At 43.9% G+C, this 17,352-nt stretch overlaps 1 protein-coding gene across 2 annotated transcripts in view; it reads right to left on the reverse strand.

The window, feature by feature from the left end:
- ADAMTSL1 (ADAMTS like 1) overlaps positions 1-17,352 on the reverse strand; it is a 688,426-nt gene that overhangs the window by 68,423 nt on the left and 602,651 nt on the right. For both annotated transcript variants that reach the window (XM_065406494.1, XM_065406493.1), the window contains 4 exons: positions 14,568-14,778; positions 9,038-9,217; positions 5,702-5,855; positions 3,110-4,238 (listed from right to left, as the gene is read on the reverse strand). In XM_065406494.1, the coding sequence (XP_065262566.1) occupies positions 3,110-4,238; positions 5,702-5,855; positions 9,038-9,217; positions 14,568-14,778 (1,674 nt within the window). The remainder of the gene's footprint in view (positions 1-3,109; positions 4,239-5,701; positions 5,856-9,037; positions 9,218-14,567; positions 14,779-17,352) is intronic.

Here is a 17,352-nt window from a genome sequence, read left to right on the forward strand (position 1 = left end):
TTTGACTGGAAAGTCCGGTTTTCAGAGGACCTATACAGTCTCTGGTCAGAAGTATTGACTGGATACCAAAAGTCTGGTTGCCACAATTTTGTGGTCAATCCAGCCCATGGCCCCCCCTTTAACCCAAGAGTGCTGGGCCCAGAGCCAGGGAGGGGCAGAGCTGGAAGCATCCCAGGTGCTAGTCCCGGCCAGGCTGGGGAGGGACACTTCATCTTCCCCTGCAAGGGCTACTCCCCATCTCCGGAAACCTCTCCCAGCTGCAGGAAGCTCCCCCGCCCCCACTTTCTGCTCCCATCACTCCCTGCAAACACTTTGCCTCGGAGCTGCTGCTGGATGGAGAAGGAGAGACGCAGTCCCTTTCAACCTCCCTCTTCTCTTTATGGTGAGTTCAGCCTTTGGACAGGGAGGTGGGGGGCCTTGGTTTTGTAGTGTCCGGTTTTGAGAAATTGGAAAGTTGGCAACCCTAAATATAGTAAATATATATTATTTAAATTAAATTTTAGAAATCAAAGGCTATTTGTTCTTTACCAACAAAACAGTAAACCATCTATTGCTAAATTATGGTCTCTTATATGGTGTGGGATAAATATATAATTTTCTCATGAGTCTAATATTCAACATAAACCACAGGTGGACTTTATGTAACCTATATTCCCTTTAAAGCATGCCACAAAAATCACAGTAGTTTCAAACAGAAGAAATCACTCGATGGCAAATTTCCAACAGGATGTAACCACCGGCAATGGAAATCTGTGCATGCAAATTTTTGGGGGCCAAAAAGATATTTTCACAGGACTATGTCCAACCAAATGTATACCGTAGGCCCAAGTCTTGATTAAGACTGCATGTGGTTTCCACAAGAGATACATTCTTGTTCTCATAACCAAGAAAATAGTTCTCATTTTTTGTCAAACTTAGCACTCTATCTGCCAGAAAGAGAAAAGAAAAAGAATCAGAAAAAGCACAGTTGAAAGGGCAATGACACTGCAAGTGCCAATAAATTATAGAAACCATTGAGTCTGGAAGTGATTCAACCATGAAAGTGAGAAAGGAGCAAGCAAACTAACTGTATATCTAAACCAGGGACAAACTGCACCTTTGATAAATCAAGGATTTACTAGATGTTCCACAGCAACAGTGCTTGAAATTAATGTTAGCCTTGAGACTAGACTCCTGAGTTTCTTCTCATTTCCCAGGCTGACCCTGGTGACCAGACTTAGATGTTTAACCTCACTCCTATAACTTATGCAGAGGGAACTGGCAGCATATTCTTGGACAGCTGGCTTGTATTACATCAACTAATGTAGCTGCCTCCAAGCACACCATCACCTCTTGTATGCTACTTGGAGTAAACCATAAAATCCTGAGTATATACAGGATAACAGCATGTTACCAACACATAGCTAAGTACATAACTAGAATATAAAGTGGCTGTGTGTTTGTGTGTGTGTAAATAATGGTTAGTAAGTATTAGTCTTTCATAGTGCTCCCAAAAATTTGTTGCAAATGGGTACTTGAGGGGGTCAGTTTAAAGGTTTATAGGAGTGTGCACAGGGCTGGCGCAACCCATTAGGCGACCTAGGTGGTCGCCTAGGGCGCTACAATTTGGGGGGCGGCGACCGCGGTGGTATTTCGGCGGCAGGACCTTCCGCCGCCTCTGTGGGGGGGCGGCATTTCGGGGCGGGATCTTCCGCCGCCTAGGGTGGCAGAAAAGCTGGCAGCGCTCCTGAGTGTGCAGATTTCTTTCCATTTAGCAAATAACGGAAGATAGGATACAGCATTCTTCATGCAATGAAATATGACATTTTCATACAGCAAAATTATTTTAGCAACATTTCCAATGTCTAAGGGTTAAACAAAAAATGTGGCCTTTTCAAACCCTATTTCCTTTACCTGCCCCTTCACTTGAACTCCTATCTAGTGAAAACACCCTGAAAAATAAATGATTGTCCCCATATCAATTCGATAGGGGCTAATGATGGCTAGAAACACAGCTCAACCCAATCTGTGGCTACCAGTCTGTCACAAAGCAGCGCAAACAGCAATTGTGTATGTTCTGTATATGCAAAATGTATCAGAGAAATATGTGCTACGAAGGTCACTGGAGGATAAAGGCTGGACTCAGCAGACCTGGCAGCATTTCAGCCATTAGCAAATTAACATGGAGGACCATGGACAGTATTTTTCCTGCAGTTGTTCTCAAGCCACACTCAAGAGTAGAATTCTGCATACTGGCAGTCATGATGCATCTAGTCAAAGCAGAAGACTTTGATGCAATGGAGCATCATATTGTGCTTGTAGCAATGATGCCTGAAAATAGCTGTTAAGCATGATCCTGCCATATTAAGAATAAATATGACTGACATCTATTTGCAAACACAGTAGTAGCCAGCTCAGTTTGGTTCTCCGGCATGGACCACGCTTTGCTAAGTTGCCCAGGTTAACTGAAACCATGTTCAATACCAAGACAGTTACCCTACCAATGGACTGAGTATTGTTTCCAATCACTCTTATAGCACAACTGGGCAACTGGTGATTTTGGATACAAACTATGTTGCAGCCATCTTCTAGAACAGTTTTAGATATGGTTACAAACTCTAGGAATATAGCCTCATCAGAGAAGCTGGTTAAAGTGCAGTTACAAACATCACTCCAATTCATAGTGGAGATGGGACCCTAACCAGCAACCACAGAATTCACTCCTTGCCAGAAAATTGTACCCCAGAATCTCATTTTTACTATTTCATTGCTGATAATTTTAGCAGAAACATCCAGCAAATGTGTTTAATCCACTACCCAAAATTGCTTCCTGTACCTCCCCATGTGGTGAATTTAATATCAAAATAAATCACAGAGCACTGTGCTGATTGTCTCATTTTCACAATTAATTGAAATATTTTTTTATTTAAATGAAACTACCCCATAGACTCCTGTCTGTAATACCAAGCTGCTCCAGAATCCAGGTACCGAGCTACAGAGTTAAAGTCCAGCTTGCCACTGCATAAGCGTGGCCTTATCTGTGTCATGTAACCAGACTAAAGCTAAATATGGTTCTATTAGTAATGTAGACAGGCCCTAAAAGAAAGGGAACTGAAAGTACTTCTCCTACCTGTCACTGTATTGCACCTCTGCTCCATTTTTAGCCCAGCTAATGGTGGGCTTTGGGTTCCCAACAGCCTCACAGTGAAGCAGCACACTTAGGGTCCCGCTGGCTAAGACGACTGTCTGTCCCAAGTGGGTGACAACTTCAGAGGCTGAGAGCTGCTGAGCTGCAGAAATCTTCCTGAGGATTGCAGGCTTTCGATGGGGCCTGCGTGAGCCATTCCCCACGTCCATTGAAGTAGGCAGGTGTGCTTTGGCAGACGACGTTCTCAAGGAACTGGTGAATCCAGACATAGGGTTGCGGAAAGAGAACTCTGCTGTAGCTGAAAGAATTCTCCCCTGGAAAACAGATTCTTGATTTTCCAAATGGCTCCTGAAGATGTCATCAGCCAGCTGCACAACAAGCTGCTTGCTGTAGACATCCTTAAGTTCCTCAGGCTGCTGAGACAAATTCCTTATGATATCATCCAAGCGTTTCTGCTCCATGACCATGGTAAACGGAAGGCTGTACTCCTGACTCTGCTCCTCCTCTGAAGAGGCATTTCTCTCTGTCGACTCCTGAGCCTCCCAGGATTCCAGGTTTTCCCCAGGCCAGCCTCTCTGCTCCAGAAGTCTTGAGACAATGTCATCGTACTGGCTGCTAGGATCAGCCAGATGCCCTCGTTTCTCGGCCTTGCTCCTATTGAAGAGAATCCCATTCTGATGCTTCTCCTGAGTGTGCAAGGCTTCATTCAAACTGGACTTCCTTGTACTCTCTTCCTCTCTAATCCCAGCTGGTTGGTTGATGAGCTTATTGTTGCCTCCAATTAGTTTAATCACAAAATGTTCCCGGGCTGGCCCTGCTGTGCAGGTGTACGTCCCAGCATCTGAAGGCTTTAAACGGTGGATCTTCATGTACCCGTATGGTGCAATGGTAATGTGAATTGAACTGAGGAGTCGCTTGTTGTCTTTCTCCCAGGTGATCATTGATTTACGGAACCTTCTCACTGGACATCGGAGGACAACAGAGGTTTTGGGCAGCAGGTAGGCATAGCCACCCACAATAAAGTGTAGCTTCTTCTGCTTCTTTGTCTGGATGTAAACTTTCTTCAGGGCCATAATATGGGGGCTTTGCTTTTGAGCCGGCCTGTTGTGCCCTGAAATGTAACTAATAATATTAGCATAGGGGTACTGTTAAACAAAACAAGCCACTTATTTTGGCACTGGCAGTAATTTCACCTATTACGTTTTATGGGAATAATAGGTTACCAGCTGCTGAACATCAAGCTACCACCATCAAAATGCAAGAAATAACAAGGTGCAATTTAGCAACACGAATGTCATCCTACGGAGGTTAAATGTAGAAGCCGTAGTGCCAGGGATTGGACTGAGAGGGGAACTTGGTGGGGAAACACAGTCCCCGTTGGGTGAGTATTTAAATGAAGAATGTGGTTAATAAACACGGAGAAAGGACAACAGGGAAGGAGAGTTCCTCTTGTTAAATGTTTACCATTCAGGCCCTGCAAGGCACCACAACTTTGTATCTCATAGCATTGAGAAGGAGTGAAAGTGTTACGACCTCAGTGATTCATATTAAACAGAACAAATCTGTTTAGAGTAGGTTTAAAACCCCAAGGTGCATAATATTAGACTTAATTAGTTATGTGGGTCCCTCCAGCTTCCAGATCTCTCTGCCAGACAAAGGAAAAACATGCCTCCATGGGAAGCACAGCATAAAGCAGCATAGGTGTATTATTAGCAGAGACGTCTTGAATCTGGACATTTGGTTCTGGGTTTGGTTCTGGATTTCAAAGCTTCTGCTTCTCTTCCCCTCTCCACCTGAAGTTTATGAGGTTTTGGATCTGGGATTCTGGTTCAGCTCATTGTAGAGCTAGGGACAGATTTGCTTTTAAATCTCCCTGCACCAGACTATCCCGCTTCATCCAAGTGCATACAGGAGTGCTATTTCATCCTGCATACAGGATCCTGCTGTCTTCCCAAAGGGTCTCCACCAAGAAAGCAGGTTTAATTTCTGCTGTAAGGTTCCATAGGAGCCCAGCTGGCACAGGCTGCTGAGGGGATGTGCTAAATGAGCATGTCCTCAAACCACCAGGACACACCCTCCTCAGCCAGTGCTGTCCACTTCATTGGTGGCCCTTACTCCCTATGGGCCCCTGGCAGAGAGGACATTGTAACTGCCAAGAGGGTATTATGCCTCTAAACCCTAATTGTGAAAGTTAGATCCGGGTTTCAGTCTGGATCACTCCTCATCAAAATGGAAGAGGTTCTGGTTCAGGGGGTTTGTCTCAGACCCACCTCTAATAATTACCATTAGAGCTCCCATTCCCTACTCTGTCTTGTTGCTAGGTTCACAGCCAACTCTGGCAAAGCATCAGCCACTCAGCTCTCCTTATAAACCATGGGAGAAAGGCCCAAATAAGGAAATACAGGCCCCAGTAGTCATTCAAGGTGCTGAGCACCTTTGACTCCAAGTGAGGTAGTTGGGAGCAGAGGGCTCCCAGCACCTTGCAGTGCACTTAGCAATCTGTAGTACCAGATACTTAGTGGTGGAGCTCCTGCCCTCTCCCCACAAACACACCCAAGTTTCTTGTGTACTCACTTGTGCAAGCTGCTAGTGCACAGGACCTGACTAAAGAAGAGAGAGGCAAAGGTGGGCACATTGAGGAATTGATGATGACAGAACCTCCAGTTTTCAGCATCTTCCTGCAAATGGCATTTCGAGTCTGGGTGCCCTCTCCACAGCTCACTGAACACTAGAAACAAAACGAGAAACAGTATGTGAAGCATTAGGTTTGACATATATCCCACTGCCCAGATATACTATGTAGTCAAACACACTGTACATCTATGTTATATCCAAAAAACCTATATATGGGGTCCTGTGGAAAAAGCAATACAGGACAATGTAATTAAAGACTTTATCATAATGGATATGCACAAGCAGGATGAATTAAGGTAGCATGGGTAACCATAATTCTGGCATTTCCTAACTTTTGAGCATTTGACTTTACAACTTCGACATTCTTTTAACATAGATTTTTTCTATGTAATGTCCTATTTTTTTTTAAAACAAACTGAAAAAACTAAAATACTATCATGTGGAACTATACTGACTCCCCAGTTTGGGTCTTCAGAAGGGTTGGATCCATCACACAGACTTCTCCTCTTGAGACAATGGAGTAATTGATAGCAGTAGTAGGTTGTCATCCTTTGTGTAGACCCTGCACTAGCAGGGGGATAAGACACACACTTGCCAAAGGGTTTCATAGTTATTTGCTTGAAGCAGAGGAACGTAGAGACTCAGCCACTCTTGAGATCAACTCCAGGTTTTGGAGGGGAGTGACCTCTTTTGATTATACAAGCAATTGAAAACTGGGTCTTATACTGGGAATTGTCAGCAACCTTAACTATAGTAGTGATGTGAGTGAGCTGCTCTTGTGAAGGCTGAGTGGCTGTTTCCATTATATATAAAATCCCACTGTCAGTGTTTCTTTTTCTGTCCTCTTCAAATAAGCTCGATTTTGGTATTACATGTACCTTAAGATCAAGCTTTTAAACCACACCTCTGTAGAAGGGGAAGTGTGGAGCCAGGCTCCACCAGGAGAAGCATCAAAGGCACAATCTCTCCCAGCACCACTCCTTGTGCCTGGGGGTTGAGCAATTTGATGCATCCATTGGCACAGAGCAGATTGCTCCCCTTGGAGCATTAGCTCAGCTCTGAGTGCAAAGAGGGCAGGGCCATAACCTTTCTTCTTTCCTGCTTTCTCTTCAGCATACTTTTCTCTGGAAAGGGGAGCAGAAGCAAACAGTGACTGTGCTACTTAAAGTGTAGGCAGCACAGCTATTGCTATTGTGTATGGCTGTTTTGCAGTCACACGAAGTAGAGGGAAAGGCACTTGCTCACAGACATACAAGGGCAACACACAATCTAGTCCTACATTGTCAAATTTGATGCAAACTGGCAAAAATTCTTCAGATTGCATTAAACCTTTGATTTTCTGTTTTACCATTGTAGAACTATTAAAAATTAACCTGGGGGATTAATGATGCAATGATCAGATGCAAAAGAGATGCCCCTGTGCAGTTGTCCTCAAACTATGGCCTGTGGATTATGGTCCATGAAGCAATTGCTGGTGGTCCACTGAGATGGTGTTCATGCAATGAAAAAGCTTGAGAGCCCTAGCTCAGGAGACTCAACTCAATCCTGGACCTGGCACACAGTTTCTTGGGAGCCACCACACCTAGTATTTTTCCAGCGCGTGTGTGTGTGGCTGTCAGTCTGTTACAGAATTGGGCATGGGAGACAGAATGAGAGGAAAGAAAAGAGTTGAGAGTGATCAGAGAAAAAGAAAGAACCAAACGAAAGGCTACTTAGAGCAGAAAAAAAATCAATTTTAAAAAGTGCCAGCGTGAGAAACATGAGTTGTATGGATTTTAATGTAAATAATGTACAGTAAAAATGTTAAAGCTGCACTCCTTGCGATGGAGGATAGGTTGGGGGGTGGGAATAGAATTACCCCTTTGCTGCCACAATGGGTGTGTGTCCTGGCAGCAGATTTCATTAGAAAATCCATTTATTTGACTGGAATGTCAAGAGAGATCGCCACATGTGGGGTCGAGTGGAACAGCTCCCTTCCCCAGCACGACTGGTGCTTCCTTCATGATGAAGTTATTAACCATCTCCTTGTGTAAAGGAGAAAGGGGGAATTAAAAGGGAGAAGAGTTTACAAATATCCTTTCATTAAAGGACCAGAATCTGTTCTCAGTTATGCTGGTGTAAATGTAGAATAATTCCTCTGAAGTCAAAGGACCGTGTTCTGCTCTCACTTGCAAACCATGCAGCCCCTTCACTTCAGTCGGGTTGCATGAGTGTGAGAGCAGAATTTGGTACAAGGAGAGCAGGGGCAATGTATCAGGGTGTACTATCCCTTAAAGGGCAGGGACAGCCCAGCACTCCTGTCACTTGACCTTGGCCTCTTTGAGGCCTGGTATGCTGGGGGTTGTGGACTCATAGGGAGCATGTGACTGAGAGCAAGGCTTGCTGGGAAGAGGGAAAGCAGGATAAAAGATGGGCTGTTCCTCAGTAAGAAGAAAGACTAGGGATTTGTCAGGACCTGGGGTAGGGCTCTGCTCTAAGGGAGCTGGAGAAGTTAGCCCATGGAGGAGCTTGGGAGAAGGGAATGCTGTGGAGGCACAAGCGAGTTCAGTGGAGTAAAAGTCTGCTTGTGACACTGAGGGGGTGAGGTTCAGAGGTGCAGGAAAAGCAGGAGAAAGCACTAGCCTGGGATGACAGAAGAGGTGTAGGACTGCGGCCAGGCGTGTGAACCCTTTCTCGTTTAGCGGCCCAGGCTGGTGCTTCTACAGAGAATTGGAAGAAGTTCCATTCACTTCCCTGCATCAAGGAAAAACGCCAAGGTGGGCTCTATTGGCATCAGCCTGCATCCACAGAGGGAACTCTAACAAGGGGAGGAAGCCTCGGGGAGGGTAAACCACTCTTTGCAACCATCAACAGAAGTGAAGGCGGTGGCCTGGGAAAGGTCAGTTTATTATTTTGTGTTTGGATTCTTGCTTACCCCAGAAGGGAAGGTCTTTAGGGTTTGGCTGGAGGACTACTCCACATCAGTGGAGCCAGTCTCCAGAGAGGGGCCACGGAGCAAGTGGTCATACTGGATGCCAGTAAGAAAAGAACTCCACCACAGGGATATAGCTGGGTAAAACTGACTCCTCTTTTTGCAGTCTGGACATAGGATTCCCATTGTTATAAATGGTTTCTGCTTCATCAGACCCTCTAGGGATGAGGATTTGCTTTTCATTTCTCGTCTCAAGAACTTTTACCGGATATTCGTAACTCAAAAAAGACACTAGGAGATGGCCCCTCGGGACAATGAGATCTATTTCCAGTATTGGACTCCTCACTTATACAGATACCACATACCTGTGTCCAGTCGGAAAGAAGCCATTCGCTGGGACAGTCTTTGTTTTTGCAGGCTTGTTGGGCAACTGGCCTCAGAGCGGAGCAGAAGGTTTCTGGAAGCTCCAAAAAACTTCCATCTGCCATGCGCTGCTTACAGAGCACATCTCGCTTCTGAGTGCCTGCTCCGCAGGTCTGTGAACACTAGGGGAAGATCGAGAGAAGCTGAGGGAGTGGGAGTCATCCATGCTGACCTTAAATTCTGACTTGTGGCCATTTCCAGGTAAAGAGCAAAGAAACAAACAGCACAATGGAAACTGCCTATTGGTCTTTTGGTCTTTCAGCTCACTCTGAACCCATCCATTAATCAACAAACCCAAATAATTAACTCCCCACCTTAAAGTCCTGAATTTGAAATAAGTACTGCATTGTGGGATTTCTCGGATTTTTAATTCATGGGAAAGCTGCACATGGCCTCTGATCTGCAGCTACACTAAACAATTTGTTTATAAGGTTAGTATAATAAACCATTAAGCAGCCACATAGCCCTTTATATTTATGACTGTCAGTGACAACAGTGTATGTTATTTCCAAAAGGGAAGGAGGAAGGTTTATTTGACTCAATGTAGATCTGGGAGATTAATTTCTAGGGATTCCAGCTACCCTCTCTCCTAATATAAATAACCTCCTCCATATCCATTTCCACCCAAGGAGGGCAGGAACTTTAGAACAAGCATATTTAAGAGCTTTCCTTGACCCCCTTCCATAAACATGGCAGCTCAGCCCTACTTCCTGATGCACTTGTCATTTGGCTAGAAATAGGCTCCTTTTCTCCTGTATGATCCAACTAATACAGTTCCAGGTCTGTCTCATCCTATCAGAGGAGAAAAGAAAACCTGAACTAATCTTCTGAAATCAGTGGGAGCTGCTTATAATCTGCAGCAGGGGAATCAGGCCTGAGAAGTAGAGCATGAAGTGGAAAAATGTTAACAAACATATTCAAGTAGCTAAAAAATGAACGCTCTATAAAACATTGTAGATATCTCTTTCTCACACACAGACATGCTTAAGTGCAGACCTCATGTTACTAGAATGTAATTGGTCTTGAAAGACAAAGTGGGGAGTGCAGACATTAGAATTGTGTAAAAAGATTTGCATTCAATTTTGTTTTGCTCTCTGAGGACTGAAAACAGCTTTTGCCCAACAACAAAATTGTTAGAAAGCACAAAAGCTTCAAGAAAAGTTTAACCCAATAAAATACTACTTGAGTTTTCAGCAGATGAAAAGATTGAGAAGCCTCGTATTCAAGAACAGAAAACAAGTAAAGCTTATTATTATTATTGTTAGAAGTAGTAGTATTGCAGGAGCACTGGTACTCCAATCAGAGATCAGAGCCTCATTGTGCTACGTGCTGTACAAAACACCTAACAATAAGATGCTCCTTGCTCCAAAGAATTGACCGTCTAATGTTGGGGAATCGCGCCTCCTTCCAAACCCCATGCATTTATTGAGTAGAGGGAGAAAACAGAATTTTTCTACCAATTCTTTTTTCTCCGGCCAGTCAGGTACTTTTGTTCTGTGAAAATTAATCAGCTACTCTAAATCAGCCTCCGTATTTCAAAACACTGGATAGAATGCAGAGACTGCAACAGATTCCCATTCTGTCCTGATGACTGTATCTAGTGCAGGGCTAGACTAAAACATGGGCACTATTAGCTCTCAGAATCAGGTTATTACTTCAGACTTTTTTTTTTAATGGAAGTTTCTAGCCCTCATGGCTTGCCCCTTGCGTCTCTATGGTGTGTGTTAACTCTTTCTACTGCTCTTGGGCCCTCCATCAACACCACTCCAGCAGAGGATTTTGTGAGTGTGGCAGGAGGAGAAAAGCTTAGGGGCTAGGCCCATTCGCCTAAGCAGGCACACTGGGTAAGTACTGGGGGGCCACCGTGCTGCTAATCCTGCTTCCCCAGGGGGTGGTGCACAAACTGTGGAGAACAGAGAGGTGTGGAGAAAGAAGGTGGGGCAATGGCTCTGTGCCCCATCTTTGCCAGTTCATGGAGCTGGCTGAAAGTTCTGAGGGAGGGTGTAGCATATGCAGTTCTCCCTGTCCACTGGGGCATTCGGGAAGGGACTGTACCTCCTAAGGACAATCCCCCCACTCCAAGTTCCTCCTGCAGCAATCCAGATCTGCATTGCCCCCTACACAGGACAATGTGCTGCAGTCTAGCCTTCAAGCACAGTTTTTACTGTCTAAAACGACTTGCTTCTACGGTTCCGTAGCAAGGCAGAGCAGCTGCTTTGGGAGCCTAGAGCAGGCATCTTCCTGCCAGCAGCTCTGCGTGATCCAGCTGGCTTCTAAGGCCTGCCACTTCTTAAATTTAAAAATACATTTTAAAATAAGGAGAAAAATAGCTTGGAAAAGTCTGAAGAGGGCAGTGGTTTTCCAGTGCTGATCTAGGTCAGGAAATTGTTCCAGAGTAACCTTAGTGACAGGAGAGCACTGAGCACCCACAGAGAGGGACAGGCCTGAGACTTCACCCTTTATTCAGTAATAAAACCAAGACAGATGAAGATTTATTAATGTGACATCTCCCACTTGATCTCTGCAGAGCAGATATTTACTAGGGCTTGTAAAAAATGAATACTTGGTATCCACTTTCCTTCAGAAACACACTACTGAAAACAAGATAAACATCCTAATGGCTCAGTCCTAGGGACACAGCATTTTTAAAATAAATATAGTCTTGAATTTATAAGGATGCATTTTTATTCATTCGGAATGTTACATGCTCGGATGATTATCGGGACTTTATTTGCCAAGAACATGGGGCTTTTAAACACATCTAATTCAGACCATCTTCCTTTAACAAACACAAAGAGCCTCAGAGAAGAAAATATAATTCCTGAACCTTTGTAGGTTAAAACTTTTGCTGATGTTTAAAAATTACCAGGAGGGACTGCTATGAAAAGCAGAACCATAGACATTATACGGGCAAAATTCACAACTAGTCAGGAGGCAAGCACAAGGGCCTGTGTGGCACCTTAAGGGCTGAAGTGGGTCTTAGGGCTTGTCTACACAAACACTTAGCCTGTGGCAAGCTGGGGTGTGAATCTACCCTGCACTAGCCTGCCATGCTGTAGCTGTGGTGGACTGCTGATGCATGTTAACAGTTTGTTAATGCAGTTTGATCCAGTCCTGTTTCAAAGAGGATTTTGAACTGCAATTGTGCATAAGCAAGGTCCACATGGACAGCTAAATCATGGTAGGCTAGTGCAGGGTAGATTTACAACCCAGCTAGCCACAGGCTAAGTGTTAGTGTAGACAAGCGCTAAGTGATTCATCAGCTTTGCATGGGCCCTGCAAGGGAGTAGATTTCGCCCTATGTAAATTCTACTTCAGATAAAATGCTTATAGGGAAATTGCAGCATACCTTGTTGTGGGAAAGGTGTGTGTTCCTATAGGGGCTTGATTCACCTCTGCTGGAAATGAACCCTCCCCTGCACCCTGGGAGAGGGATTCACTCTGAGTCAGGGCAGGCAGTGTTTAAACTCTTCATGCAAAGTTCTGCAGCTTTAAACTGTGGCCAGACCTTCACAGGAGCTCTGCCAGTGGAGGCTCCCTGGGAGATAAGCTGAAACAGTACATACCCCATCTGTCAGGCCAGACCCTGTACCCCGTACCGTGAGGGCTGCACTGGCCAGTTGTGGCTTCCCCAAAGGAGAAATGGCTGCTGACACCTGGAGCCATCACATCCAACTCTGGGTGTCCTTTCTACCATTGTATGCTTTGTTCCAGATGCCAACCAGTGCATTGTACATTCCACAACAGTGAAGAGTAAGAGAACTCACAGCTAGGGACACCAGTGGAAACCCTTACTCTTACAAAAAGGCCCTAGAGTGGAGATAGGGCCTCAGCTTTAAAGCCTGCTTCCAAAAACCAGCCTCCCTACCAAGCTCAATATCCTAACTTAGATGGAACTGCAGCATACCGATATTCTAACAGTTCTCAACTACATTAGAGCAGTTTCTACTCTGCAAGAACTTGTTATATGCTTTTGTGTAGGCACAGGCAACCTTAAATCTGGCATTTCCTAACTTTTGGGGCACTTGATTTTGCCACCCAAACATCCTTTTAATGTAGTTTTTTGGATGTAGTTTATAGTTACAGTGTGTATGTCCAGGGTGTGGGATAGACACATTTAAAAATACATGTGTGTAATATACATATATACCTTAATATTTTAAATGTGTAGATAATGTTGAGTCTTTTTAAAGAGACGTGAAGGACTCGCGCTGTGGGGTTTTAGCAAAAGAGCACACTGAATCAGAGCTTTGTTGCAAAGATGGCTGCATAAGCCCTGAGCTCCCTCATGTATTACTGCTGTACAAGTTTAATAGCACCACTAGGTGAATATATATGAACATGTCATCTAACTCAACTGGCTTTTAAATAAGTGGCATACATTACAGCTGGAGCCAGGCATAGCACGGGAAAGCACTGGGTAAAACTCCCACTCATTTCCTATTGGCCAAAATTAACCCACATACAGAGGGCCAGCAAAGGGCTGATGTACCACTTAAATCCTACTCAAACCATATTTTGAAGGTTTTAATGGGAGGTAAGTGGTGCATTGGCCTTTTTTCTGGCCTCTCTGTTGGGGAGTGAATTTCACCTTCAGTCCTGACCCGCAAGACCTCTTGCTGTGCAGGGTTACACCTAACTCAAGCACTCTCTGTTGTGTCAAGAAGCTCAGAGTTTTATTTTGCATCTACATGGCAACAAACTCATTTCAGTTGTGATCTAAAATAGATCTTCCAATTGCCTTCCAAAAACACAGAGCTACCGCACTGACCCAAAGTATCACAAAATTTAGAAGGAGATTTTTAGACAGCAGGCAACTAGGCACCTACCACTACCACTACCACTGAAAGTCACTAAGACTGAAGTGTCTAAACTGCCATTTGTGCCTTTGAAAAATCTCACCCTTAATAAGTAGAGGAAAAATCCCTCCACAACTAAAATATTACTTTGATTTTCAAGGAGTGCCCATAAACTTGTTCTATTCATTCTCTCCTTCCCCATCTGGTATCAATACAATCTCTGTATAGCTCGACTCCTATGGACCTTTGTGTGGCTACCCCGCAAGCCATATGATGGCAGCTAAGAATTATGTGGCGTGGCACCTTTTTTCATTACTCGTGACTCTGATTTATGATCCTTTTGGATTTGAAGCTGATTCAGACTTAATAATAGTCAATATTTATTTGTGAAAATCAATTACAAATTAATAAAAATCACTTTCGTGAAAAAAAAATTCTCTGTCTCTTTGTTTTTATATTGACCTTGTTTAAGATGAGATAACAAGATACCACTGTCCTGGGGTCTTCAAGACAGACATCTATGTTTCATTTTTTAAATGAACTTACCAGCCTGCCCTGGGTGATAAATGAATCTTCTTGCCTGCACTGAACGACTATGTATCACTGACTAAACTAGATCAGTCTGTTTTATGAGCATCAAATGGGATACAATGGATTAGGTGCACACTCTTACCTGTTGCCATTCTGTAGGGTACCAGGATGGTGGGCAGTCAAAACGATTGCAGGCTTGCACTAAGGTGGGCTTGGGTTTATGACACAGCTCATCTGCCAAAATCACCGTCTCATTCGTCTCTCTTGAGAGGAGGTGAGAGCAGAAGACATCTCGAGTCTGCAGTCCAACTCCACAGGTGAGACTACAGGAGCTCCATTTCCCAATCTCCCACCTGAGAAGGGACCAGAAAGAGGAAGCCTTGAGTATACAATGAAAACAACATCACCCACTTCTTATCCCAGTGATAGCTGGACTGGAGAAGCTGTGACTGAATGGAAACCTCTGAAGCTTCACTTTCAGATTAATTTGGGTTATTTTGCCCTTCCTCCCCCCCAGCATCCTCATGTCTGCATTATAGAAGCTAAACAGAATCACGGATTGATTATTGTTGTTTTGTATTGTAAATTCAAATCAAAAGCTCTTTGACTTCAAGTCTCCCGGCAGCCTGCTGTCCCATGGAAACATTTCTGCCTCATAAAAAAGGGTTACTGCTAGCTGGAGCACTTGAGGCTTATGAGCTCAAGATAGAACGAGCTAAAACAGATTGACTCTTTTGTGGAAGGGCAGGGAGGAATAATCTAGTAGCAATTTCATCAGTGTAAATGCTGCTGAAGCATTGGGGAGGAATCTCTGCCAGGAGAGTAGGTTGTAGTATTCCTAATTAACTTGCTGTTGGGGTTGGGGAATGCCAGAGCCTTCATGAATGGCAGTAGGATGGCACCACTAGCATTCCAAGTCACTGGCTGGATGCCTACAGTTACAAACATCACCTCTGTATCAACAGAGGGACTGTAGGTGCCAGCATAAACATGGGCTGAATTAGCCCTTAAAAATACCCTAATGTTCATCACAATAAACACAAAACTTTCTTGCAGCTGGGTCCCTCTCCGGCCCCACAGATTAATTTCAGGAACTGATTGTTGAAAACATTTACTAACATGGTCAACTATGCACAGACCACAGTACAAATAGCTGGGCCCCACTCCAGAGAAAGCCAGTGGCTGACTTAAGGCTCTGACTTACACACACATTATTAAAAGTGATGTTCATGACAGGAGCCCAAAATGTCATCTCATCAACCTTCCCCAAAACACTAGGACTAGCCTTGAATGCTCCTATGTATGTATGGAAGAAATGAGGGCTGGATTCTGCCACCTTTCCTAATACTGAGTCATACTTTCCTTCCTGAGTAGTCCCACTGAAATCAGACTGCGTGGGTGTAAGGCAATACTCAACACCAATAAGAGTGGAAGAATCTGTCCCCGAGGAAGCAAAACAAGATAGAAACCAAAGGAAACAATCATCAGGAGAGACATGGAAGTTGGAGACTCTGAATGGGACAAAGGTAGAAACTGAAGAAAGACTGATTAAAAGCTGTAGAAAGAGCAGGAGGGAATCATTTAAAGAGCCATTTAACCTCACAAATCACAATAGTTATTCCACCCATGACAATACAGAGCTGAATCAACAGCCACATGGAAATGGTGGGAATCCGAATGCCGAGCACACACTGCACTAATAAATGCACTGTGCAGAACAACCCTGCACTGGCAAGGAGATGGACTAGATAAAATAGCAGATATATTCCATCTCCAACTCTTCTGGTTCTATGAGAAGGGTAGGTTCTATATTTGTTCTCTCTCTCAATTATGTCTATATCAAATCGTTCAGGTTACAAGTAAAAAGATTCCCTCCCCCAAATGACAGGGCTGAGCTGCTCAGAGTGGGACCCAAAAGCCACAGTGTGCTCTTTCTGGGCCTGATCTGTCAACAGGGCTATATCATTTGACACCAGCAGAGGATGTGCTTTGTACACCATCAGAAACAATAAAGATTCTGTAGTTGGACCTTAGATGCCCATTTGTTGTTGAAATCCAGTTCACCCTTCTCTAGCTGGTTTGGCTCTGCAAAGCTAGTGACAATAATAAAAACTTGTTTTTGTCAATAAAATAACCCTATATAACATGGAGCACATACCAAGTAAGAAGGTGCCATTTTTACATAGTCACTTGCCTGACCATAACACATTAAACGCCAGTCAGTCTGATCAATGCACCAGCAGCTATATTTCCATTAAACAACAGTGACATCTGGCAGCCAGTTCCGCTAATCCAGTGTGCTCCCCTTACAAATGAGAGTATTAAATCAGATTTTCCTATAAAGTTGTCAATCAAAATTAATGTGGATATCAGCTACCCTCTGTTCATTGAATGTCTTAGATTGAGATATTTGAGTTGGGTGCTAAAAAGAAGGCATTTTCCTCCTCATGAATTTATTTTGATACAGGGCTCATTATATCAGCTGCCAACATTTCTTGTCTTCAAGAGTGGCTAGTCACTGTTCCCTCCAGCAACTCGTTGTTTGTTTTGGTATAAATGTTTCTGTTGACAGTTCACATCCAAGTGGCTAGAGTGCCACAGTAACGCTTCCTAATTCTTGGCTTCTGCGAAAGAGGGTGTCTGTTTCTTTATACAAAGAATAATGTCATTTTTCAATAGGAAGAAAAGATTTGCCTTTGCAGCATTTAAATTTTTCTGTTGAAAGTTTCACCTATTGCCCCATCTGTAACACTAGCTTGTTCAATTTTCTCCATTGGCTCCAAACGGGAGAGTCTTAGAGGGGATCAGGAAATATGGGGTCAAATTCTTCCTTTGCTTACACTTGTGCAACCCCACTGACTTTAATGGCATTTCAGGGATATAAGTGAGAACAGAACTTGGTCTTTAATGGGGAGGTCTGAATAACC

This window comes from Emys orbicularis, chromosome 6 (assembly GCF_028017835.1).
Source record: "Emys orbicularis isolate rEmyOrb1 chromosome 6, rEmyOrb1.hap1, whole genome shotgun sequence".
Lineage (NCBI taxonomy): Eukaryota > Metazoa > Chordata > Testudines > Emydidae > Emys > Emys orbicularis.